The sequence below is a fragment of the Diplotaxodon limnothrissa genome, linkage group LG11 (assembly GCF_057381915.1).
Source record: "Diplotaxodon limnothrissa isolate DT_005_m linkage group LG11, D_limnothrissa_male_GT1.1, whole genome shotgun sequence".
Lineage (NCBI taxonomy): Eukaryota > Metazoa > Chordata > Actinopteri > Cichliformes > Cichlidae > Diplotaxodon > Diplotaxodon limnothrissa.
Window position 1 is genome coordinate 26,179,398 of NC_140606.1, and position 27,297 is coordinate 26,206,694.

The 27,297-nt window shown below is 40.1% G+C and overlaps 2 protein-coding genes across 2 annotated transcripts in view; both read right to left on the reverse strand.

The window, feature by feature from the left end:
- Nucleotides 1-13,547, reverse strand: part of LOC146622891 (uncharacterized) — a 27,101-nt gene extending 13,554 nt beyond the window's left edge. The window contains exon 1 of the mRNA XM_085366460.1: nt 12,524-13,547. The gene's annotated coding sequence lies outside the window, so the exon portion shown is untranslated. The remainder of the gene's footprint in view (nt 1-12,523) is intronic.
- iffo1b (intermediate filament family orphan 1b) lies at nt 13,548-26,971 on the reverse strand. Its single transcript, XM_085366459.1, has 9 exons — nt 25,635-26,971; nt 21,556-21,616; nt 20,123-20,218; nt 19,159-19,299; nt 18,874-19,058; nt 18,647-18,773; nt 16,236-16,328; nt 14,957-15,087; nt 13,548-14,382 (listed from the first exon to the last, which is right to left on the reverse strand). Exons 1-9 carry the CDS (start codon nt 26,606-26,608, stop codon nt 14,283-14,285), a joined length of 1,908 nt encoding a protein of 635 aa, XP_085222585.1. The 5' UTR covers nt 26,609-26,971; the 3' UTR covers nt 13,548-14,282.
- Nucleotides 26,972-27,297: the final 326 nt, after the last annotated feature.

Sequence of the window (27,297 nt, forward strand, 5' to 3'; positions counted from 1 at the left end):
AGACTATATTTCATTTACATACGCAATATCAAAGCCATCATACAGTCATTTCACCAAAGCATTTGCATTTCAGTTGTCGATCTTCCTGAAGTGAAAATTTTAAATAGACTTTTCTAAGCACACACTCATAAAGAAAGAGTACTACTGGAAAAATATCTGACTCAATTTTACTGGTGGTCTCCATCAAAAAACAGCTCATTCCATTTGTCATTTTAGGCAACTGCTTTAGACTGTTAGTGAGTTTCATTCTTCTCCTGTGCATCTGAACTAGTAAAAGTCTTCTTAAATTGCTTAGTTATGCTAGAGCCCCCCCCCCAAAAAAAAAATAGGACAGATGCACTGAAAAGGTTTAAGATAAAAGATGTGTTTTCTAAAAACTGATAAATATGGTTACAAATCGATACAAATACTATATAGAGATATTTCCAACTAGTGACATCACATAGGCATAATGGGAATGATATACGGGGATTCTAAATATAACGTTACTTTGGACCTCTGACCTCTTCTTCAAAAGTGAAATGAGGTCAAACTGTGATAAAATGCCTTTAACCTTCAAAACCTTTTTTTTGTATTGCCAACATTTAGTAAACTATGGTCCTGGTATACGGGAATTCCGAATATCGCATTATAGTTTGCGTCAAAATATCATGTCACATTTGACCTCTGACCTCACATGTACATTCCACATCTGCCTTTATTTCAAGTTGACCCCAAAATGCATTATATCTTGAAGGAGAGCATGAGCTGCCTAGTTCCACAGCAACATATATTAGTGTAATATTAAATGACAAGCCAAATTATGCATGTCCAATTGCCTACAGGCAGAATGAATATATAGAAAATACAATACTGTTCCCTTTACAGGCCTTTTTACTTTTATTATTAACACTGTGCCACTTTCTACGCACATTCACATTAATGTTTATATTTTATGCTGTTGGGATTATCTGTAGATTCTGATCGTAGCTCTTTGATGGTTGAGCTTCATTTTGTTGTGTTTTGTATATATTTCTGCTGACACCACACAGTTTTTCTTTTTCTGCTAATGTTTCTATTCTTATTGCAATGAGTCCCTCGAGATTAATAAAGTTTTTGCCTTGTATAATAATAGAGGTGTGATGGAGGTGGTGTCCACATGACAGCTGTCTGCTGTATGTCTTCCTGTGTAGAAACATGCATGAGTTTAAAGGTGCTCAAAAATGAGGTATGTGATGTGTTCACCGGCAACACTTTTTTCATAAGGAAAGGAAATCTAGATAGAACAAATGTAATAGTCCATTTGGAGTAGGTCAGCATATTTTGTTTTATAGGTTATACTGCTGATTGTTTCTTATGGTACAGTTTTGCTTTGCGCTTCTTTTCCATGTGCAAAACGTAGGTTCAATTCTATACCTTGGTGAAATAGCTTCAGCATCTATATTTAGTTTTTTAAGCGATTTCCTGTTGATTCACAATCTACTTTAAATTTAAAACAGAAAAAAGAAAAAAACGTACTTCCTTCGTTTTCATCACCTTCTCGGAGGTCCTCAAAACTACAACCCTCAAACACTCCAGTGTTCGTGGTATTTCAGATGTGTTTCATGTGAAATGTTCTAGGTGACACTATTGGTGCCCCAACCTTTCTAAAATTTTCTACAGTATGGAGAAATCCATTTTCTATATTTCTCACTGATAAGCTGACATATATGTATATATTCTCTGAACAGCACCGCTGTACAGAAGGTGGTATGATGTTAGTCTGACACATAATATTTGGAGTTTTCTGCTTTTCTTTTATCTTTTGCTTAGTAAATTAATTAGTTATGAGTTAAGATTGCTTTGTATGTAATTAATTTATTTCAAATACAGAGAGGAGGTGAACTATAAATGCAGATGCAAGGCAGTAAAAAAAGGTTTGTGTATAATGAATGAGTCACGCAATGCTTTCCTGTAAGCACATTTAGTCAGTTGAGGGTCTTCAACTTTAGTCATTTGTATCAGCCGTATAAAGAAGTTATAAATGAAAATACATGGGAAAAAAAGATAAAATTATATAAAAATATGTTTTTAAAGTTAATAACTTTAATAAATCTTCATTAAAAATGCATACACCTGTTGTACACTGTAATGTCCTATTACCCATTTAAGAAATGTTTCTTTATTTAAATAAATTATAAATTACATATTTAATGTAACTACCAGTGTTACCAAAGAAAAGTGGATAGATGAACAAATAAAGAATAATGTCAAGCCAGTGTGTGCGCGCCTGTCTCTGCTCTGCGTGATGAGTCTCCATCTGAACATCCGGGCCTCTCTTCATCGAGCACATCTCCATGTACTACTTGTTCAGGGGTGGATTCATGTCCCTTTAGCTGTGGCCACTTCCAGCTAGAGTCAGTAAACACAATTAGATTTGTTCCAAATTAAACAAATTCGTGGAACAAATACCTGCTTAACACATTATTCCACTAGCGTTCATTTATTAAGTCCTGCCCCCTGCACTCCAAAAGTGAAATTGGGTAGTCATCACATTTACAAGAGTCTGACTTGTAATTTGAACAGAAATTATTTTATGTTTCTGTGGTGAATGTAATTAAAACATATGCAATCTCCATTAAATTCAACAACTTAACACTCGTTAAACGTATTCTTGTTGAGATGAAGCGATAAGTGCTAGCAAGAGTGGTTAGTTGCCTGGACTCGCGATATCACAAGATCACACGGGATTTTAAACAACAGGCAAATCACTGCGGTTATGAAACCAACTAGTATTTATTGTGGTTTAACCTGTGAGAGATATAAAACATAATGAAAATTCTGTATGAAGCTTTGCAATCATAGTATTCCTATTTTTTAAGCATGGAGTGTATGATGATGTAGTTGTTAGCACTGTTGCCTAACAACAGGAAAGTCCTGAGTTTGAATCCACCGACCGGCACCTTTCTGCGTGGAGTTTGCACAATTTTGTTGGCTTTGGCTTCCGTTAGGTCAGATCTTCCCAAAGTGTGGGGCGGGGCGGGCCCCACAAAATGCTTGGACAAACAAAATGCTTGGAAACCGCTAGCACGGGGCGCCCACAAACACAAAGCAGGAAATGAAGCATCGCTGAATATGTTTCCAAACCAACTTCATTCTAAGCCAAAGACTAGAAAATATGGTGAAGAATGTCTTCCCTTTGGTTTCACCTGCACAAGTGCCGAGGTAGGTCTCCCCTGCAGAATTGGTTTTCCCTTCATGGGAGCAGCGCTGGGCTCTCATGTTAATCAGGACAAACAGTATCCCACAGTTGTTTATGTTTTTAAACCCATTTTGCACAGAGAGGCATTTTTTGAAAAATGTATTGATAGCAATGTTGAATATTATTACACATGAAAAAAAAATAAAAACTACACATAAAATAATCACACCCTGACGCCTCTGCCTTTCTAAATGGAGGGACAGTAACTGCGTGTGTATATGTAAGATGTGTAAAACCTGAAGATAGTCAGATTAACAGTATTTTGTCTCTATCTGCCATTCTGCAATTCATCTCATGTAAAAAATAACGTGTGCACAGCGTGACGTGAAAAAGGCACATACCTTTGACATTGCGTGACCAACTCTGTATTCCTCGTCCACACATAAAGGCAAAAAAGGAGTTTAAAAAATCTCCGTTTTCGGTGATTCGAAACGCCGTTTACGTGTGGACGAAACAGCTGCGTTTTCAAAAATACCCGTGTAGGTGCGACGCAGCGTAAGAGTTAGTAGTTTATTTTATTACTACCTGTAATTTATTGCAGATTACTTGTATTTGCTTAATTGTTTACTAAATGTTTGAGGTGTGAAATAAACGGCAGTGGAGCAAAATATGGGTGTGTGAGCAGAGTGAAGCTGACCCCCCACCCACTTGAAACGTAAAGGCAAATAGGCGGAGCGGTTAGTGCTACGTTTGTGCAGATTTGTGCAGGTAAAATTAGCGTTTGTGCTGCTACGGTTTCCGAGATATTAAACTTTATTTTATAGGTCATTCAAAGGTCACCATCCCCCCAGACTGCTCCAAAACGGGCCAAAATGGTCTACTTTTTTAGTGCTACGTTTGTGCAGATTTGTGCAGGTAAAATTAGCGTTTGTGCTGCTTCTGTTTTAAAGATATTAATGAAAATGTAAAGGTCAACCAGCCCCCCCACATTACCCAAATCCAACAAAAGTGGTATCAAACGTTTGTGCTACGTTTGTGCTGGTTTGTGCTGCAGAAATTTTTGTTTGTGCCGTTATTATTTTAAAGATATTAACAAAAATTTCTAGAGGTCAACCAGCCCCCCCATATTAATGGAATCAAACAAAATGGATGTCAAACGTTTGTGCTGGTTTGTGCTGCAAAAATGTTTGTTTGTGCTGCTAACATTTTAAAATGTTTAATAAAATAACGTCTTGATGCGTGCTTAATCATCCAGGTAAGTAAATCCCAAAAGGTTGATTCTGTTCATCTGGACATTTTCAGTTGGAGAAACGTTTCGTCACTCATCCAAGTGACTTCTTCAGTCTCAGCTGACTGTAGGTTTCCCCAACCATATAAACAGTACATTTGCATAGTGAAGGAAACTAGCGCCACTGAATGAACAATGTGCCGGGGGGTTAATTCCATGATTGTTAGTATGCAAATTCTTATGACCATTGATCAATGACAACTAATCAAAGCCTATTGATCAATGGCCATGAGTACCATTCACAGAAAGTGGGGAATGGCTACAATCACAGCATTGTAGGATGGCGAAAGATGTACCCTTGGGCCCCCCTTCTCGATCCAGAGATGGTCAGCATCCTGACAGCCCGATGGACGAAGCTGTCTCTCAGTCTGCTGGTTCTGCCCCGGAGGCTCTTCAGTATCCTTCCTGATGGCAGCAAACTGAAGACGCTGTTGAAGGGATGAGTGGAGTCACCTGTAATGGAGACGACCTTCCAGATGAGGCAGGTGCAGTAGATCTCCTGGGGAGGGAGGCAAGAGAGGTCCCCACAATGCTCTCGGCTGCTCTCACTACCCGTTGTCATTTTTTCCTGCAGAACCCAATGCAGGAGTCATACCACACCAGTGATGCAGCTGGTGAGGATACTCTCAACTGTGCCTCTGTAAAAGGTGCTCATAATGGGGGTTGAATCTCTTGTGCTTCTCAGTTTGCAGAGGAAGTAGAGTCACTGTTGGTCTTCTCCACATTCAGGGACAGGTTGTTGTTGCTGTACCACTCTGGCAGATGGTTAACTTCACCCCTGTAGTAGATCTCGTCGTGGGTCAGCAGAGTGAAGAGAAGGGAGCTCAACACACATCCTTGGGTAGCCCCCGTATTCCGTGTTCTTGGGCTGGAGGTGTTGCTGTTGACCCGTACTGTCTGCTGTCTTCCTATCAAGAAATCTAGCAGCCCGTTATACAGCAAGGTGCTGATCCCCAGCAGATCCAGTTTGTGAATGAGTTGCTGGGGAATGATGGTGTTGAATGCTGAACTGAAGTCTATGAACAGCACTCTGACATATGAGTCTCTAGTGTTCAGATGTGTGAGGGCTGAGTGAGGGGCAGTTGAAATTCCATCATCGGTTGAGCGTTTTGACCGGTATGCGAACTGAAATGGATCCAGGTTGAGGGAAAGCAATAATTTGATTTGATGCATGACTAACCGTTCAAAGCACTTAACTTAATAATGATGGAGGTGAGTTTGACAGGACGGTAGTCCTTAAAGCAGGAGATCGATGACTTCTTGGGTTCAGTAATGATGGTGGAGGGATCTCCACACACTGTCTGGGGATTGTGTCACCACGGTCTGTAGAGTGGGCTTGTAGTCTGTGATGGTTTGTATTCCTTGCCACTGCCTCCAAGTATCTCTGCTGTCGCTGAAGCTTTGCTGTAGCTGATGCCACGTGACAGGTTTGCCCTTGCTGTTCTTAGACTCACCTAATTCCCGGCTCTGAAGGCTTGCATTTTTCAACTTTAGGAGCATTTAAACCTGACCTGTGAGCCATGGTTTCTGATTGGCCCAGACAGTGATAGTCCTGGTCTCTGTGACATCATCGATGCATTTTGGGATGTAGGCAGTGACAGTTTCTGTATATTCCTGAAAGTCTGTGGTGTTGTCGTGTGTGGCGGCCTGTGGTGGAAAAGCAGTGCCTCTGAGGACCCTTCTGGCCACACCTGTACCTGCTTACGAACTGGTTTGGTGACTTTGACCAGGGGCCTGTGGGAACCCATGGCACACCTAGATTTCTGCCTGTACTGACCCTTATGCAAAATAGGTGGAATTAAGACAGTTCCAAAAGCAAACACAACTGATCAGTGCTGAGAGTGGTCCTGTTGCTGAGGTTGGGATGATCCTGTAATCTCTTATGAACGACCTCCAACGCTTCTATGACTGGGATGCAAGTGAAGACAGATGTAACATCTCTCTCTCACTGTACATGTACTGTTTATAAAATTAGGGAAACATAACCTGCACAAACAAAATAATTTGCAGGACAAATGTTTGACATCAATTTTGTTCGATTTGAAGAAGGTAGGGGGGGCAACTTCACTCACGGGTGTTTATAAGGTTGGGGAAACCTACAGTCAGCTGAGACTGAAGAAGTCACTTGGATGAGTGACGAAACGTTTCTCCAACTGAAAATGTCCAGATGAACAGAATCAACCTTTTGGGATTTACTTACCTGGATGATTAAGCACGCATCAAGACATTATTTTATTAAACATTTTAAAATGTTAGCAGCACAAACAAACATTTTTGCAGCACAAACGTTTGACATCCATTTTGTTTGATTCCATTAATATGGGGGGGCTGGTTGACCTCTAGAAATTTTTGTTAATATCTTTAAAATAATAACGGCACAAACAAAAATTTCTGCAGCACAAACCAGCACAAACGTAGCACAAACGTTTGATACCACTTTTGTTGGATTTGGGTAATGTGGGGGGGCTGGTTGACCTTTACATTTTCATTAATATCTTTAAAACAGAAGCAGCACAAACGCTAATTTTACCTGCACAAATCAGCACAAACGTAGCACTAAAAAGGTAGACCATTTTGGCCCGTTTTGGAGCAGTCAGGGGGGATGGTGACCTTTGAATGACCTATAAAATAAAGTTTAATATCTCGGAAAAACGTAGCACTAACCGCTCCGCCTATTTGCCTTTACGTTTCAAGTGGGTGGGGGGTCAGCTTCACTCTGCTGGGTGTGTGTGGTTGGAGGATGTGTTAGTGCGTGCGCGCATGCACGCGCGAGAAGGGGGGAGGGCGCGAACATTTTTCTTGTAAAACAAGGGGGGCCCAGCAAAAAAAGCTTGGGAACCACTGCGTCAGGTGAATTGATGATGGTGAATCTTGATTACCTGTGCTGGTTGTCTGTCTCGCTGTGTGAGACTGGCGAAATGCTCACCACACCAAAGTATAAGTCTTTAAATGAACTTAAAACAATCATGGAACGGATTTCCACATTAATAAATGTTTTTCTATTAGCAGTAAGTCAATTGATTTAAGTTGGAATCAACTGCAAAAGTTGGATGAATTGATGATGAACCAACTAAGTTGGTCCAGCTCAAGTACCTTAAGCTGGACCAACAAAATTGCGTAATGCTAATCACGTGGGAATCCTTTCCATGATTTTATTACGTTCATTCAAATTGTTATTTATTGAGTGTGTAAGAAAAAGCAGGTTTACTGAAACCACAGAAACTCAGATGAGTCACTGGAGTAACAAGCTGTGTGAAGCTAACCTACTGGGTGATGGGTTTTCTTCAACAAACTGAACAAACTTCATTTCTTCATTTCTTTCGTCTTCATTTCCTCATTCAGTATAAAAAAAATATAGGAGTGTGGTAATATGCAGAAGTTTGCATTATTACCCTGTTAGATGAGTGTTCATAATTAGTCATCACAGATAAATCACTTGACAGTCTGCATCTATTTAAAACTTTGGACGGTAAGAAAGGTGTCGGGTTATGAAATAAATACAATAGCTTATTGTCACGATAACTATTTAAATAAAACGTATCTGTATGAAGTTTTAGACTGATTGATAAAGAGCATTTGTCGTGCAGTGATCAGTCACTCTGATAGAAAATTGCCTGGCATCTTTACACTGTCGTCTAAAATTTGTATTAAGGGTAATCTGTAAAAGTGTCAACACAGTGGAATGTTTCTGCCTGCCACGTGCCCTGTTCATGACACGGGTGTTTTCTTCTTCTAAATATTGTTAAAATCATCAAAAGGATGACTGTGTATTTGGCTTTCTATTTATAATATTGTAAGGTGTTTATCTTGAATTAAAGTGCCTCCAGATGACTGTTGTTGGTGTTTGACCATATTTAAAACTCATCTGATTGTAATACAGGGAAATGTTGGTTTTTACAAATAATAACTGCGTGTGTTGTTTTTGCTCATTTGCATCTTTTATTCATTCAGCTTTCTTGACATATTGCATGCAGCCGCTCTGCAGTGACGCTTTTTGGCCACAATTACTTTTTCCTAATGTTTAAAGGAGTGAAGTCAAACATTTGGAGTTGTACACGATTGTCATCAGATTGTGTGGTGAAATTTTCTAAACTAAAAATATTTTGAAGTAGGGCTTCATGATGTGGGAAGACAGAAATCAAAAACACTTTTGCCTTTTCTCTGCCATCATTTCCCCTAAAAAGCTAAATAAAGCAAACAGATTTCTGTGGCTTAACAAAAGTTTTTGCTTTTTCTTTTTAGTGTGTAACTGTGGACAGACTTCATTGAGCTCTTTAAACACACTTTCATGCTTACAACATTGCAGGAATCATACACTGATTTCACTAAAGCATTTGTATTTTAGTTGTTTGGCATCTTCTCACGAGACACTCAGTTTCCCTCTTGGGTCCACCTGATGCATCTAAAACCATCCTCGCAGTCACATTTCATATCAGACGTACTGGTGCAGTTCTGAACCACTTTAAAATGAAACTCTGAGAAAGAGTGAAATAGAGATTATTATAAAGAGTACTCTAGAACATAGAAAAGCATTTCCTTTGTGACACTTTCATGTCAGCTTGATGGCATTGCATTTTTTAGAGAGCATAAAGATTTCCAGGAATATTTTCAAACCTGTTCATATTAGACAAGTTTTGCATATTCATGGCAACTTGAGAGGAACCTGTTCTCAGAATGATCTGATAATAACGGGAGCCAGAGCTAAGATTACAGATCCTGTCAGCTATTTTTTTTCTTTTGTTTTTTAATGGCTGCGGTAAAGTTGTTTGCTTTGACACTGGTCATTTTGCCCACTGTTGGTTTGAGCTTATCTGACATGAGAATTCAAAGTGTTCTTCTCGGTACTTACTGGTTGGGGTTGGGTCTGGCATCTTCTCACAAGACAAGCAGTTCTTTTTGTCATGGGTCCACCTGATGCATCTAAAACCATCCTCGCAGTCACATTTAATATCAGACGTACTGGTGCAGTTCTGAACCACTTTAAGATGCAACTCTGAGAAAGAGTGAAATAGAGATTATTATATGGAGTAGTCATCACAGTACATGTGGAGTTACTATTAATGGTTTATCAGCTTTTTATAGAAACCCAGAGATCACGGGTATATCAAAATCCTGATGAAATCATTAAAGGTGGAAATGAAAACTTTCTTTACTAGGGTTGCAGTCTCCAAAGCAGAGATGGCATTCATCTTCATAGTTCAAGTCAGTTGTGTAACTTCCAGCAGGACAGTGTTCACATGTTGTACAATCACTCTGATACATACCTGTGAGAACAGAAAAAACAAGAGGAAAGACTTGCTGACTCGGAGTGAGTATCGGTGAAGGATGTGGTCATACTGCACGAACTCAGCCTGCGTCATTTTTCATCAATGCAGAAAATCAAAACAACACACAGACAAGAAAGAACCATACTTCACACCACGGTACCTAAACGAGATTCATATTTTTGAGTAAATGTAAACTGATGAACAGAATTTTAAAAATATTAATAGAAGCTCACATCAAGTTATCACACATTTCCTACCTGCAGGACAATATTTACACTCTCTCCCACCAACGTTGTAGGTGTTCTGTGGCTGTCAACACAGATAGATATAAATCACTAAAATGAAAAAGTCCTCATTAACTCATCATCCATGCCACATTCACTCATGTCAACTATTTTTCTTATTTGATAAAAGTGTATGCAATAATTAAGGCGACTGGGTTAAAGAAAAAAAGTCTTACTGTGGGAAAGCTGAGCACCAACTGTGTGGATAACATCAGGAGGGCCACAGAGTATTGCACCAATCCCATTCTGTGGACAGATGTGAACACTACTGCGAAAAGGCCAAGGATCAAAATCTATAAAAGCTAACGCAACTACCAAGTTAATATCACAAATAAAGGTTATTACAATAAAACAATAAATGTCAAAATTAAAAGAAAAAGGAAATCTTTTCCTTCAGTATCATGTTCCTGTTGTTCAACTTCTGTTGTTTTTGCTAACTTCCTCAAAGTGTGCCCCACCCTTTTGTCTTTTTGTATCTTTCTCTGTCATCCTGCTGAACATCTGTGTTATTCTTTCTTTACCTGGTTACATATTGCTGCTTCCCACACTCCGACCCCTACCAGCCTGCTAAAACTGACTAACATTTATGCATCAAGTCTGGAAACCTTCACAAACATATTTAAGTACATTTGTTTTTCTTTTACTGTTTAATTTAGCTGTAAGCCAACTGTTGAGTTGATTATATATTAATATGGCAACATTTTCCATGTTAAATATTTGTAGGTTTTAAAGTGTTTTAAGCGCTTTATATTTCCAAATTGAAGTCCTGGAAAAAATCCCTGTTTTTCCATGTAAAATGTAAAATTTGAAATAAGGATAATCAAGTATAAAGGATAAAGGTGTTAACAGAGGAACACTTCTTTTAGGTTTTGAGTTTAATGTTAAGATGGATAGGAAGAGTAAAGAGAAAGAGTTTGTCTTTCTCCAAAATTTCATGAAGTGGTTACTTAACGAGATTTGGATGATTCTCTCTTTCATTTTTTTTTTATCTGTAATGCTTCAGGGTCTTTATCTTGGTATAAAGTGCCTTCAGATAACTGTTAGAAAAAAACTGTTGAACTTAATACAGGGAAAAAACTGCACGCCTTGTTGCTCAGTTGCATCTTTTATTCATTCATCCAGCGTCTCTCGACATATTACATACAGCAGCTCTGCAGTGAAGCCTTTTCCAGCCAAAGTTACTTTTTCTTGATGTTTAAAGCTGCAAAGTCACACATTTGGATTTTAGATCAATAGTTCTGACTCTGTGGAATAATTTTCTTTAAAAAATTTGGTAAATAAGTTTTTCTGTTGTGTGAAGACAGAAAACAAAAACTCTTTTGCTCTCATCTGCCATCATTTCCACCGTGGAGTCTTCATTCAGCTCTGTTCTTTAAACACGAATATATATTCAAAGCTATATTTCTGTTATGCATATAATATCAAAGCCATCATTTCACAAAAGCATTTGCATTTCCGTTCATCTTCCTGAACTGAGATATTTTTACACTGACTTTACTTGGCATACACTCATAAAGAAACAGCGTAACTGGGAAAGAAAACCTAGATGATCATCAGATTCTGAATTTTTCACGTGGTCACCATGAAAACACAAAAGTCATTTTGTTGGCGTTGAACTGCTTGAGACAATATGAGATTTTACAGTTTGATCCTTCTTAATGTTGTGCATCTACCCCGGTAAGAGTCTTCTTAAAAACACTCGCTGGTCAGACAGAAGGCCCATAAACATACACACTGGCACATGCATACACATAAATTCACTCAGTGCGTTAAAGTGTAACGGTACAAACAGAGACGGTGTTTTATGCCTTTAACAATGCACCCGACGCCTGATCTTTTCAGAATGGCGCTCAGCTGATTACAACTGCAACACATGCATGAGCTAAACTGCACCCTACTGCTGAAACAAGTTATTTCACCTGGTTCATCTACACAGAAGAAACAACACCATTTAAAACAGTGTCTGATAATAGAGTTGTGATGGAGGGGGCGTCCACCTGACAGCTGTGCGCTGTATGTGTTTTCCTACGAAGGAACATGTAGGTTAAATATGCCAATAGACATAACTAAAGTAAAAATGAGGTATGTGATGCGTTCACCAACGACATTTTTTTTCATAAGGAAAGGAAAACTAAATAGAACAAATCATCCATTTTCAGCAGGTGAGCATTTTTTGTTTTTCAGGTTAGACTACTGATTGTTTCTTATGGTACAGTTTTGCTTTGCTCTTCTTTTCTATGTGCAAAACGTAGGTTCACTTCTATACATCAAGCACCTTGGTGAAATAGCTTCAGCAGCTATGTTTAGTCTTTTTTTAAGCAATTTCCTGTTGATTCACAATCTAAATATTATTTTGGCACTCGGTGACTAACTTACATTATTACATGACAGCCTTTTTGTTTTTCCACTATCCTCAAAGTGATTCTGCTCAACCATGCAGCTTTACTCAAAGATACAGCCTTCACTCTAATCTATAATAATAAGCATTACTGCTAAAAAAATAAAGATTATTAACAACACTTACATGACCCTTGAGTGACTCTATCATCCAGTACTTTAGTTGGTCTTTGAAGTGCAACAGACAGAGACTACGGTTACGTTCAAAACTAAAAAACAACCTCCCAACACTGTGGTCATTGCTCCCTCACCTTTCCCGAAAACTACAAAGTTCAAAGCAGACTACGGTGTTTGTGGGATTTCAGATGTGACTCATATGAAATGATTGGAGCTCCAACATCGTCAAGATGATCAATGTGTGAACTCTCTGTGAACAGCAGGGTGGTTTGGTCTGCTTAAGGCTGACACCAAAACGATGGTGATATAGACATGCGACTTACTACGGTGACTATGTTGTATTATTGTTAAAAGTTTCTGCACCTGCACAGGAAATATAAGCTAATTCGACCGTTTATTTACAGATTTAGGGTAAACGAATGTGTCCAAATGAATCAAGGAACAAATCAGCCTCTGCTGTGTCACAGATGTAGCTCGCAGGTTACGGAGGCCAAAATCTTGATTTCATTGTTTGGACTGTTTGCTTTTGCCATGTTATCCTTGACTAAATTCTGTATAATTGTTCTTTGTCAATGCATATCTTCTCCCACATCATTATAGAAACAGTCTTCTTGCACCAAATCGACCAGCTCAGTGGTCAGACGACTACTACAAATTTTTACGTTTTTTCAAAATATTTAAGAATTTGTCATAAAAATCCTGATGAAAAATCTGCCAGGAGGCCCACAGTTTAACTTATAGCCAACATATTACTGCCATTTTTCAAACAATGTGGTCCTCAAAGCGAACACATGTACACTTTCTGAACTGGAGGCATCCGAGTGAGAGGAGTGACATTCAACTTTCCCAATTAACTCCTGTTATATTTGATCAAGGGCTTCAGGAGAAGAATAGAAAGCAACTCTTATATCATCTGATTTAAGGCTTAGGAACACAAAACACCACAGATCTGAAGAGCAACTTCTCAGGATTTTAGTTATTTTTTCAAATCACTTTGAAATGACTTGAAGTTTTAAGGTTTTTACATACATTTCCCTTGTTATCCAGAAAACACCTCACTTTATTGGAAGGAGGCCTGTTGGTAGTCAAAGACTCAACTCTGTTGCTCCAGTAAAAATGCACATAATGTTTGCGTTTTTCTGATTTTCTTCTGTATCTTTAACTTTTCATTTATTGCCTCAGGTTTGCTTTGCCTGTGATTCTATTATCGTTTATACAAGAGATATGGTGAACAGTTAATGCAGCTGCAAGCCACTAAAATGCTCTCTCGCGGCTTTTTATTAAACCTACATGTGTGGATAAAGATTCAAATTCAAAAATTCAGTGTTATATTATTTTAAGACTGAAGCTTCATTGTTTCCTGGAAATATTCCTGTAAATGTGACTTTAACTTTTAGAGCTTCAGTGACCATAAAAGCAGATCAGAGAGGAGTTTATGACGCTTACATTATCCTTGTTTTAGCTCGTGTCCGTTTGTGTAGAATGAATAAGTCATGCTATGTCTTCCTGTAACCACACTTACAGTCAGCTGACCCTAGGTCCTTCAACCTACTGAATCGTCACAAAATGAAGCACAATGACAGACTTCCTCGCTCAGTCAGTTCCATCTCACTTTCCAAAGTGTCCAGAAAAAGAAATGACTCGTCAAACAAGTACGTAAACATGGTGTTGCCGTAGTCACGTAGTCAGCGCCCATTGTATCGGTGTGGTCATGGATGCACTTGAGATCGTGTGACCACAGCCGCTGTTAACGCTGGAGTGAGCATGTGTCATGTTCTCCCATTGCTCGAGGAAGAAGGTGGAGATACCGACGGCTTGTCGTTTTCTCTCGCTTCACTCTCCTCAGCGGGTGGAGGCACAGCAGACGGACTGAGAGGGGCAGAAAGAGAAATGCATCATTTTTTCCAGTAAAAACTAAACTCGCTCTACCTGTGGGTTCGGTGGTTCGCTATAATTTTCATTAAAGGTTTTGATATAAAGTGCGATATTTTCAGATGGATAAATATTACGGCTTTTAGGTAAATGGAGACAGTTGGCATAGATTTTCAGGTAATAAAGTCCAGCCAGTTAAGCATAAAGCTTATTTATATTTAAAGCTAAATAAACATATAGTAAATAGTGTAGTCATAACTAAGTAATAACCATGTCTATCATGTGTATCAGGTGTATAAACAGGTAACAAATCAAAATAAAGAAAGTTGAAATAATATCATGCATTTTGACAAAAGGGGATTATAATAATAACTTTACTAGATACACATAATTAAAGCTGAATACACCTATACTGTAATGTTTTATAACCCATTTAATAAATGTTTATTTTAAATACAATATAAATTAGATATGCTGTATACACTGAAACTGCTCGAATTGTTTTTTTTTTAAAGGAAGCTAAATAGATCAATAAAATCAACATCAAGTGTGTGTTTATGTGCGTGTGTACCTGTCTTCGCTCTGTGTGATGAGTCTCCTGCAGGTCTCCATCTGAACATCCAGGCCTCTCTTCATCGAGCACATCTCCATGTACTCGTGCAGGTGTCGGTTCATGTCGCTCTTAGCTGTGGCCAATTCCAGCTACAGTCAGAAAACTGAGAGTTAGACTAAATCACTCCAAGAATACATACGCATGCAATCAACAGCAATCTAACAGAGTCTCGGTCTCACTTCCTCACCCATGCAGAGAATATCAAAACAAATGTGAAAAAATAAGTGCATGCCTTTGCAAACAGACTCCCGTTACGTGAACGTTTGCTGTTTCTTTTGTTTAACATGAGCACTTGTATAATCGCTCATTCAAAAATCAGTCACTAGTTATTGTGAAAATCTTCAGGCTACAACTGAACTGAAGTTGTAGCCTGCAGTTTAAAGTGAGTTTTCAAACTCAGACTGCAGACATTCTGAATGTGTTCTGGCACCAATTCATGTTTAAATATTTTCACACACTCAACTCCTTAAAGTTACTGATGGTGTTTAGAGCCTTGTGGATAGCTTGTTTGGTTTAGTCGCTGATTTCGGTGCGATAGTCAAAAAGGCAAAGTTTGACGGATGTGGTTTCTGTCAAGTTATAGCTGGAATTTAATAATCAAATGTAAAAAATTGGAAGGATCACAGCTTTATTACATAGTAAGTCACATTTAAGCTGGGTGAATGATGACTAGGGGGTAAAATAAAGACACTTAGGTTAAAAAAAATCTCAGTCTAAACATACTCTGACCAGCGTTTCCTCTCTCACAGTAAACAAACCCATGGCTGGTTTATAAGACAAGGACAGAGCTTAGTTAGTCCTCGACTACAACCTGTTTTCACTGAAGCCCTTCATTTAATTTTTCTTTTCTAGCCTGGAAGTAGGCTTAGTCAATGTCTGAGAAACTATCTGTCAAAGTTTAGAGTTAGACTCAGAGTTTGTTAAACCTGACTATGTGCAGCCAAACTGCTCAGGCTTACATAAACTCATCTAAAATGTATGAAAGATGTAAAGAAAGGCCTTTAAAGTACTTTAAAGATTAAATTCAGCAAGACAGGCTACTGCCCCTTTAAAACAAAGCATAGTAATAGTATTTCACTTAATGTCATTATTTAGACATCATATTGTCTTGTGAATGCAAGACACAAAAAACAGTACAGGAGACATAATGCATGCAGCAAAAATGAAAGAACAAACTGCCAGCATGTAGGATGAAGGAAGTTATTTAACATATAAAAGTACAGAGCAAGCGTCTGACCTCAATTTGGTCAATGGTCTCTTGGTATTCCTTCTCTCGAGATTTGAAAAGACATTCGGTGTCATTAATCACCTTTTCCAGACAGTCCTCCTGCTGAAGACAAACACGGACATGGAAATTTACATGCGATGAAAGGTAGTTATAATCGGTTTAACGTGTGCATCATCAGACATCACCGCAGACATAGAACCATCAAAGCACAGCTGTTGCAGTGCTCCCATCAGCTCACATTTCACTGACTTATTTCCCACGGGAGAAAGAGCAGACTTTTCAAAGCGCACACAGCTGGTAAATGAAAACAAATACCTACATGCATTTCTTGGAAACAAACACCATGTACGCTAAATACAGGCTGGATTTGTGCGAGTGTTGTTTTGTTGCCTGAATTGGCCCGGCCACAGCAGAGCACCGAAGGGCAGCAGACTGAGCTTTGAAGGACTCCACTCTGCCTACTGTTCTGGATAAAGTCCACTTATAACCACACAAACAAAAGCTTCTTTGAAATCTGAAGCAATAATATCAAACCATGTGCACTTAGAAATTACAGTGCGCTTCTTCTACTTTATAAAACTCCTTTATGCAGTGACTTAAACAGTGTTTAAGCTGAAATTCTGAAACGTTTTTTTTAAAGTAACAATAGATGTCAGATGTCTCTTTATAACTGCATTCACTCAGGATGAACATCTGAGACATGGCTGAGAGAATTTAGTAATTAGCCATGCTCTCTGTTTTTGCGACAATGACAAAAATAGAGAAGCACACATGTGCCAATTAAAGAAACAGTTTATTTTTAAACTAAAGAACCAAAGAAAGAACTTAAACTAGCCATGGGATGTGTATTCAGTATTGCCAGCAGTGTGAGAGAGTGCGTGAGTGAGGAAACGGCATATGCAATGTTGTCTCGTGCCATGCAACAAACCAAGATACAACCAAAATCTCAGAAGTGTCTCTGGAGAGGAAAGCCACGCTGGCAGCTGAGCTCTGAGGGCGTTTGTAGAGCACACTGGGGCCCAGGTGCTGCCAATCGTGTTAATTAGTCGGCACCTGCAGTACACGGGTGCTACACAGGCGGACTGAAATGCAGGTGGGGTGAGTGGGTTGTCTTGTGATGTTATCTGTGTTTCATTTTTTTTTGTTTTCCCTGCACCTTTTGCAGGTGCACGACAATTCAGAAACTCAATTTCACTGAAACCTGAAAGGATGATGAGATGCCAACATATAGTAATGAAAATTGTTCCGTCTTTCAGAAAGATCGACATTTACGGTCACGTGAAAAACAAAAAGAAAGAACTGCACAGCCCTGTGAAAAACAAAGTACCTCGTGTGAATGAGCAGACTGGATGACCACCTTTAGCACAAATAACCTTAAGTAATTGTTTTCTATATGACATTCTGTCTCTCATGTCCCTTTGGGGGAATTTTAGCCCACTCTTCTTCAAAGTGTTGCTTCAGTTTATTGAGGTTTGAGGGCACTTGTTTATGCACAAGTGTCTAACATCCCAGACCTGAGTCTGGTTGAGGTCTGGACTTTGATTGCGCCACCTTTAGACTTTGATTTTACAGATTTGCTGCTGTACATGTCCTGCTGGATGACCCAGTTTGGGCCAAGCTTCAGCTGTCAGACAGATGGCCAGATTTGACTCTAGAATACGTTGGTATGCAGAGGAGCTTATGGTCGACTCAGTAACTGCAAGGTGCCCAGCTCCTATAGCTGCAAAACAAGTTCATGTCACCCCCCACCCCACTGTTCCAGAAGTCTTGTGGTTTGTTCTGATTCAACTTTGCAAAACCAAGCTGTGCTACAATGGTTAAAGAGAATAGGCTTTCTCCTGGTAACCCTTACAAACAAGCCATACTTGTTGAGTCTTTTTTTTAATGGTACTGTCATGAACTTGAACATTTAATATGCTAAATGTGGCCTGTCGAGTCTGAAAAGTAGTTGCAATCTGCCAGAGCACTGCACAGTCAGCACTTGGGGTGAATTTGCTCTGAGCTTCTGGGAACACTGCGGCAGTGTACTTAGTTTTTCACAGAAATGAATAGAGCCTTGTGAAAAAGTGCTTTCTCACATGACTGCATGTGTCAGCTTACTAAGTGAGGTCTATAACTGGTGACCACAGATATCTGTCGATTTCAGTAAAACACAGGCTTGTTTATGCTGTGTGAATGTTTTGCAGAAAACAGTGATGATGGGGTAACTTCTGACAGTCATAATCCCTTGCAATTAGTATTTTTAATATGCCACAACGATGGCTAAAGGTAAATCTTTCAATTTTTCAGCTTTTTTGAAGCCTCTATATGTTCATAAATTAGCTCCTCTCTGGTAGCCACAGCTATATTTCTAACAATTTTGAGCTTTAAATCTTCACAGAGAGTTCTCTCAGTCTTAAACTTGTGTGACTGCTGCCTACCTCTCCCGGTGGGTGGGTGGGATCTGGAGGCAAAGTGCATCCTGGGAAATCCTCCCAAAGCAGCAGCGTCTCTTCAGTCTCCTCCCACGCTAGACTGTCACAGTCATCCTCAAACTCACATTCACGCCTGAAATTTTTTTTTAAAAAAGTATCAATGCACACATACAAATGCACATGGCCTGAAAAGACGACTCAGATTACAGTAATTACATCTGCAGACCACTCACAGCTGGTTTAGCATCCTCTGCATCTCCTCATTGATCTGATTAGCAGCAGATCCACAGTGCTCCTCATCTTTAACCACTGCTCCGTCACTTTCGGAGGTGCTGACGGGCTCGTCACACTCACTCCCATTAAAGGACAGAGGGGTTTGTTTACGGCGGCAGTTTAGCGATGGTTGGTTATTAGGAACCTGCAGAAAAGTTTGGGATTAGAGGATCAGACTAACAAGTAGACACTTGCTAAAAGCAGATAAAAAAAGAACCAGAGATGATGAGATTAAACAGTTTTACCTGATACATTTGGATGACGTCTTCACAGTTCCTCTGCTGGGCCACATCGCACAAGCGAGCAGTGATGTCGATCCTGCGGCAGATGTCCATGTCCACCTTCATCGCTTTCTCCTGGATTTTGCTGTCCAAATCTGACAAATTCTACAGAGAGGATGGATATGGGAACTGTTCAGCATCACTGGAAAACTGTACCAATAAGACTGATTATGACATAATAGTAGCACCATTTTCTTATACAGCACCCTAAAGATAGAAAATAAGACCCCTGAAAACTCAGGGGTCACCAATCCTCAGTCGTTTGGTACCAGACCATGAGAGTTGAGGCTCAGTTGTGAAATTTATGGTTTTCGGGGGGTTTTTATCGTTAACTCGGTTTCCCTGGGTCTTTTCCCGGGTTGTAGTTGTGTGTCTTATTTTGAAAGAAATATTTATGCATTACCATAACGACCGGAGAGCATTAAGGGACAGAGAAGAGGATGTTACTCTCAATGTTGTTGGCGCATTTCAGTAGGACGCTGTTAATAAAGTTACAGAATTACAAGGTTGGGCACCGCTGCTGTAACTAAAGCAAGCTGTTTCACACATGGACTTGGAGAATCCTTCCTCGGGAAATCTCCTGATTGGTTTACGTGGAGGTACTGCAGAGTGTGCGGGATGCAGAAACCATGACGACTACTCGCTAGCTATGAATTCACTGGACTATAACCTGCAGTACTCTCACGTCAGCACAAATTGTTGCATTTGGACAGCAGACTTTACACTATGGAGTTGGCAGGTTAAAGAGTTGGGTTGGATGTTTGCGTTCTCACAGCCACGTTTATCCAGGTGATGTCTAAAAAAAAGTTCAGGGCTTCAGTGTGAAAGCAGCTTATAAGGACAAACTACCAAGTGAATGCAGAGGGACATCTGATTACTGTAAAGAGCTAAAACTGTTTGTGATTATTATATGAATGTATGAGCTTACATTGCTCAGGAGCCCTTTGAAGACAACCAGCTCCGTATTCAGATGCTGGACCCTGCGAACCAGCTCGTCCTGGCAGCCTTCGCTCTCCTGCAGGTCCTGCACACGCAAAAGAAGTCATAATGAGCAAATGCACTTAACCACAACTCTCTTTACTGTAGTTTTTGGGTCACATTGTGCAAAAAGATTTTATCTGCAAAGAGCACATTCAAATCCTAAATGCATAATCACTTCTGGGAAGCTCTAAATGAGTCTGACATCATGGTAACCCTCAAAGTCTCCCCGCTGATTTATTCACACGTGCTGCAGTTACAATACTCGAGAAGCATTTTTTTTACCCTTTTGTGGGCTTAAAGTGCGGTGGTATTTCCTGTCAAATTGGGTCAGGTAAAGATTCCTCGCAATGGGGCACATGCTCAAAAACACATATACAGGAAACCACTGGGCTTAGAATGAGACCTTTGCCATGAAGTCAACATTTGGGGGGTAGGAGGCATTCGTTTTGGGGGCTTTATCTGTCATCTCAGTGGTATTCATATTCTCGCTCTTAACTGTTACTGCACAAAAAAAGATGAATGTCACGGCTACTCTTCATCACATGTGTCTACATGTAGACTAAAAGCAGACTTCAATCAAACACTAATGCTAATCAAGCCAGAACTGTTAGACAGCATACTGAGTATTCATTTAATTTTTCAGCATTTCACTTTGGCTATATATAAACTAAATTATGCCATAATGAATGGTTTCATTGTGGGGAAATGTGTTTATAAGGACACAAGTGCAAGAAATACAGTAATTGCAATTTGATGGTTGGCGACAGGCAGATATAAATACAACTTTCATGTCCTTAAATCCATTTTGGCACTGTTAGCAGTGGATGGTTAAGGGGTTTCAGGAAAAAAGCTAATCAATTAAAAGAGAGTGCACTAGCATTGGATGACTCATTGATAGCAGCTAAAGAAGCTAATAATCATTGCCAGCACAGAGAAAGAGGTATGTGCTTGGCAAGATCAACAAACAGCTGCAGCACAATCTATATTTAACCAAACTAATCCGCCCTACTTCTCTCACTTTCATGAAACTATTTAACCTTTAACATTATTGTAAAGACGCCAGCGCAGCCTTAGCTAAAGCGTGTCATGCAGCATAGAATTAAAAATTTAAAGCGAACGGATATGTATTAAAGACGTGTGTGTGTGTGTGAATGTTTGTTAATTCTGTCACTTCAGAGAACTCACATCAGTTTTCTGAGGACTGCCTGACAGCAACTATTGCGGGTACTTGCCAAAATCTAACCTCTGCCTTCATAATAACATATAATAATTTATAATATCGAGACTTTCAGTCCCCACAGTGGGACTATATAAACAGATTTATGTTCCCCCATCTTGAGAAATACAAGAACAGACAAAAAAAAGGGTACATAATGTTACCTCCTGTAAGTCTGCAATCTTCTGTTGCAGATCCATCCTCATAGTGTATTCCTCTTCCCATCTAGGAGACACAGAGATAAGTTTAAGAAAGACATTAATAATCTTCTAGTTCATGTCTTCTCGGATACAGAGATCAGAGACAAAGAACAAAACATAAATTAGGTCTTCATCAGCTCTTGACATTTATAAAAGCAGACAATGCTCCTGTGAATCAATAATTCAGGTAGTTGAAAGGCTAAAGGGGCTAAAAGTCCATTTAAAATGCACCTCTAACTGCAACAATCACATTCTTGATGATTCATTACATCAAGTAATTCAGCAATCAAGGATCAACCAAACAAAACACACTTTCGACAGGAGATGGATAACAAGTTGCTTAGCAGCAGCAATTTACTCTGCACTCACTGCTGAGCACCGCCTACCTAAAAGTGGAATTAAATCTGTGCTGTAACACTTTAACAGGCGCTGGTGTAGATAAAAGGCTGAGAAGGCAACCACATGCTGCAGGGTTAAATGCAGTTGCCTGACTTCAGCTCTGACCTGAGGCCCTTTGCTCAGTCTTCCCAGTTTCCAGGCAAAATGCCTAAAATAACTAGCATATGTGTGACCAGACATGTAGTAAAAGTAAGTAAAGCTGTATTAGCATCTCCAGTTTGTTTGGAGTCTCCAATTTGTTTCAAACTAAATGTGAAACATGGTCACCGTCTTGGTTTTGGTGTTGATTAATGGCCAGAAAAGTGTTTTTGCAGAGTATTACATTGTTACAGTGAAGCTGACCTTTGACCCTTCATCAATTTCACCAATTTAATTACTGTATGAAATATTGTTATTTTATAATAAGTGAATGGGATGGTTGTCCTGATACAGACAACCTGAAAATATTTTCTATCTCCACTGGAATCCGTCCCATAAACAAATTTTTAATTTCTAAATCATCAAAATTTACATTACATCTTTTTTTCTTTAAATGGTAAATGGCCTGTATTTATATAGCGCTTTACTAGTCCCTAAGGACCCCAAAGCGCTTTACATATCCAGTCATTCACCCATTCACACACACTGGTGATGGCATGCTACATTGTAGCCGCAGCCACCCTGGGGCACACTGACAGAGGCAAGGCTGCCGGACACTGGCGCCACCGGGCCCTCTGACCACCACCAGTAGGCAACGGGTGAAGTGTCTTGCCCAAGGACACAACGACCGAGAATGTCCAAGCCGGGGCTCGAACCGGCAACCTTCCGATTACAAGGCGAACTCCTAACTCTTGAGCCACGATCGCCCCGATTTAAAGGTGGACATGGTCCAGGAAGGTCAGTAAATTGATCCTCAGCTCTTCCTGTCCATGTCTTGAAGTATCCTTGGGTAAGATACTGAACCCCAAGTTAGTGTGGGTGTAAATATTTGATAAAAATGCTTAGGCACAGATAAAAGTACTGTGTGAATGAGACTTGGAGCGCTCAAATTAAGTAGATAGGCTGTCATTTATCTGCACAAAAAAGTACAACTAGATTTCAGTATAAGTGTTTGAGTCTCACACTAAAATCAGTTTACTGCAGTTATATTAAAGATAATAAAAAAGGTGTTCGACTGAGTGAATCACCGATCCCTCACAGGCCAACTCGCTGATGCATCTCAGACCATTGTGCCTGTGAATCTGATCTTTAACACATTTAAAAGCCTGAGCAGAGACTACTGCGTATGTGATCACAATTTCTGTGATTTCATACCACAAGGGGAATTTCACTCACTGCAGTCTGCAGCCTCTTATAAAAAAGCTGTTTAAAATGCAGAATGCTGCAGTACAAGAATCCCTACAGGGAATACTAAATCTGAAATAAACTGAGTCATGAAACAGGGGTTGTTGTTGTCATAGCAGGTGCTTGTTAGATCAGTAAGGAGAGCGCGCACAGAAAACTGAGAGGCACTTCCTTCTGCAAGCCAAGCCCCCCTCCACCAGTTACATCTTGCAGTGCATGCTGCATTGCAGATACAGTATGGAGTGTAGAGAGGACGACGGTGCGCAGTGGAAGGAAGAGAGTGTGAGAAAGGAAGAAAAGGTGCGACTGTGTCGGTTTTAAAAGAGAAAGAAAATATGAGCTAGAGCGTGTGGTTGGCAGAGAGAGGGTTTTTTTTGGCAGTGACAGAAGGAGGGTAACGGGGGGAGAGACAGTTGTCCTTGAAAAAAATAAAAGAACAGTGCAGAGAGCTAGAGGAGGGTAAGTCTGAAAATTAAAATACACCACAAGCTGCTTTAGGTTGCAGTAAAGGTAAACAGATATAATAAAAAATAAGATAACAAGCATTACATTATAAAATGGTATTAATATTTTAAAAGCTATGTAATAGCCTGAATCTGAGAGAATAAGTTTCGCATGAAGAAACATTTTGTGACGTCCTCATTTGTCCTGACTGAAGGGGGCTGCAGAGACCCCTCAAAACAACTCATTAGGGGAGGAAAAGACTTTGAGAGGGACAAAGTGTGTGAAACCCCTCAATTCACAAATAAAATGTATATATGTCTGGACAGCAGGCTGGGAAATGACGCACACTAGTGTCTCTACAGACAGAGAAAGCAAGCGTCTCATCTGTCTCACACTCTCTGGATTGTTAAAGTCGTCAATGTGCTTCATACACAAAGAGCCCACTATACTGTGCTCAGGATCTCCGCTGTGAAGAATGCATGGCTGCTCAATTGGATATAATCTGAGGGAATTTAATGATGAATGCGCAAAGGACCTTTTTGGAGTTAACAAATAATTACAAATAATACACAATCCACCAAAGCTGTCGGACAAACTTCAAATTTACAACAGGATTTATGCAGTTTTAGATGTTATTGCTAAGCTTTCTGGAGAAAAGACCAATCACATTGTTCCATATTAGCGATTAAGTGATTGGCCACATACACAGACAGCTGTCTTTCTAAAATGGAGATCAAAGCATCCATATTTGAACTGGTGATGTCATCAGATAAAGTCGCATGAGCTCACAGCAGCAACTGTGGATTACACGATCTCATATTCTCAGCAACGGTTAATCCTCTTCTACTCATCCATCTCACTTTCACAGAATAAGAGTTGATGCTTGTTGTTCTGCATCAAAACCCTCAGATATTTAGTTGATTGTTGATAAGCTACAACCAGTAAATGTTCAACATAAAAGATTGGTTCTTACTTGAAATGGGGCTCATAGCCAAATCTCCCATAAATAATTAGTTCACTTAAATGTTGGTAAATGAGGCTGTAAGTAATAAGTCTCGACATAATATCCAAAAATACAATCCTGAATTCTATTTTCACATTTCCTCTCTGAACTTCTCTCTAGATAAAATCATTACTGCCTTTCAGCATAAAACATGATGGCTCTCCATATGAGTGACCACATGTTAATAAAATCCAAATAATATACTAACCTGCTAATATTTTCTTGCAGAACATAATGTGACAAAAAAAACAAAGATGGGGCCATTTTTTTTCTTTAGAAAATGGTGTCATCGCACAGTTTGTCCAGCTCAGACTCCACAGTTTAAAAACACTCAGATAAATGTCTGCAGCACTTGTGTAAGGACATCTACAACAACACATTCTTGGAAAGATAATAAACAATGAGACATTATCTTCTCTTTAAACATAAAAGAATGGGTGTTTATGTGTATTATTTAAATAATATTTGCTAATATGTAACTCTAAAAGCTGATACTGATGTTGGCATCTGACCCATAAAACGTGTACAAACTGAGCTAAATGTTTGGCTGCACAGAGGACGACCACTAAGCTTTGACCTCGATTCTACTTCATGTTTGTCCCCTGAGGTGTTAATATTTTTTAGTGTATTTGTAGCAGCAGCACCTGCCTCTGTGGTTAGTCATGTGATGAATGCAGTTCCAGGCTTGAAGTGATCGATGTAGAGTTTTTGTGCTGACTCTGTGTAGCAGGAGACAGCTGGTCTGCAGCTGTTCTGCTCACTTCTCCAAAGTAGAGCATTACATACACTCAATAAAGCTACAGAGCAATCACAAGATTTATTTATTTTTTAAATAGCCCTGAAGGAACTGCAATAAAAGGTTTGGTCCATTTACCTGCGTTTATACTCATCTCTCTCCCTCTTCACTTTAGCCAGGACATTGTACAGGGCTCTTATCTCGGGGGTGATGGTGTCAATCTGGACACCAACTCCATCCGGGTGCACCCAGGATACTCCTGGGCTGGTCAGACGCTCAGCACCGGGGCCGAACTTGCGGGTGTGGTTGTAAGACCAGATTGTGCCCGGAAGGAACCGTGGAGGAGGGTTGGTGGAGGCTCCCGGACCTGTGCTGTTGTTAGTTCCCGTTTTAGAGCCAGATCCCGGGGAGTCCACACGGGGGGAGGATAGGCTGATGGTGATGGCTGGGTTGCAAGCGGCATTTGTTTGTGTTGCACTCGAGTTTTCAGAGGCTGCAGGTGGCAGGGCAGGCGCGAGAGGCGTTGTGAACAGTGTCGTAGGCCTCCTGGCCGAGTTGTTGGTGTTGTGGAAGGGCAGGGAGCCGGGCCTAAGCTGTATCGTTCCGACAAATCCCGTCTGCACGCTTACCTCCTGGGTGTGCGCTTGGTTCTCACAGCATCCACCTTTGCAGCCCTTGTTGGCGTCCAGCGCCTGCTGGAGCTGCTTCTCCAGAATCTTATTTCTGCGCTCTAATTCGTGCACTTTAGCCAAAAAGCATCTGAAGCGCAGGTTGAGAGTTTTGAGGACGCTGATGTTGGAGCCCAGGTCGTTTCTGAGAGCCATCGCAGCAGGGGGATGCGGCACAGGGCGGTGCTGATAGTGGCTGCTGTGATGGAGATAAGGTGAAGACTGAGAGGGTGCGGTGAAGTCAGGCCCCGAGCCGGGCTGCTCACCCAGCAGAAGGGAATCCGGGTCCGGTGCACCGAAAACAGCGTCGGGAAGGAGACCTGAGGGAGAGTCCGGGTGTCCGGGCGCCTGGTTCTGCTGCGGATGCTGTTGGAGATGCGCGTTGGCCCCCAACAAAGGATTCATGCTATGGTATGGAAAACTGAATCGCTGCAGATCTGGCATGAACACGGACAGGAACTGGCTTGCTACAACAGAATATTGTTATAATATAGATAATATCTGACATCCAGGAACGGCGTGTGCGTAAAACGCCTATGGCCCCGTTCACTTGGTTATATAACTGTTTATAAATAAGAATCTTATCCTTAAAGCCCAAAGGTCTTAACGTCGGCTGATGGATCAGTGCTCTCTGACGATCCACAGAAAAAAAAACAGCCTAAATCAGGACAGATGGATTTGGAAGAAGACTACAGAACACCGGACGTGCGCCTCAGCGTGATGCTTTGCAATAATAAATGTAAAATAAATGAAGAAAAAGCCGCAGAGCATGAATGAATACGAAAGAAATCCGGCGTCTCCGCGTTACTGAAGTTCTGGCAACAAGCTGTGACCGCAGGCAGGAGAGAGCGCTGCGGGATTGGAAGATCCGTCTGCCGTAAATACGCGAATAGAGGAGCCTTTATTAACTGTTTGCTTTCTTGTTCACATTTGAAATCATTAGCCACAGCTCCAAACAAAAAACATTAGAGGATTTAGTGAAACTGGACTGAACCGTGACGTCAGACCTGGAAATCACGCTTTCACTGTTTTGCGGTCATTTAAATTTAAGTTAGAATTAGTCCAGTTTTTTATTTATTTATTTTTTTAGAGTAATTCAGCATGTTTGTTTATTCTTATTAAATCTGATGGAG

Coding starts and splice junctions, on each gene's coding strand:
- iffo1b (XM_085366459.1), bottom strand. CDS start 26,608: ATGCCAGATCTGCAGCGATTCAGTTTTCCATACCATAGCATGAATCCT. Junction 20,219..21,555: donor AGATTGCAGACTTACAGGAG/GTAACATTATGT, acceptor TTGCGTGTGCAG/GACCTGCAGGAGAGCGAAGG. Junction 15,088..16,235: donor AGACCATTGACCAAATTGAG/GTCAGACGCTTG, acceptor TTCTGACTGTAG/CTGGAATTGGCCACAGCTAA.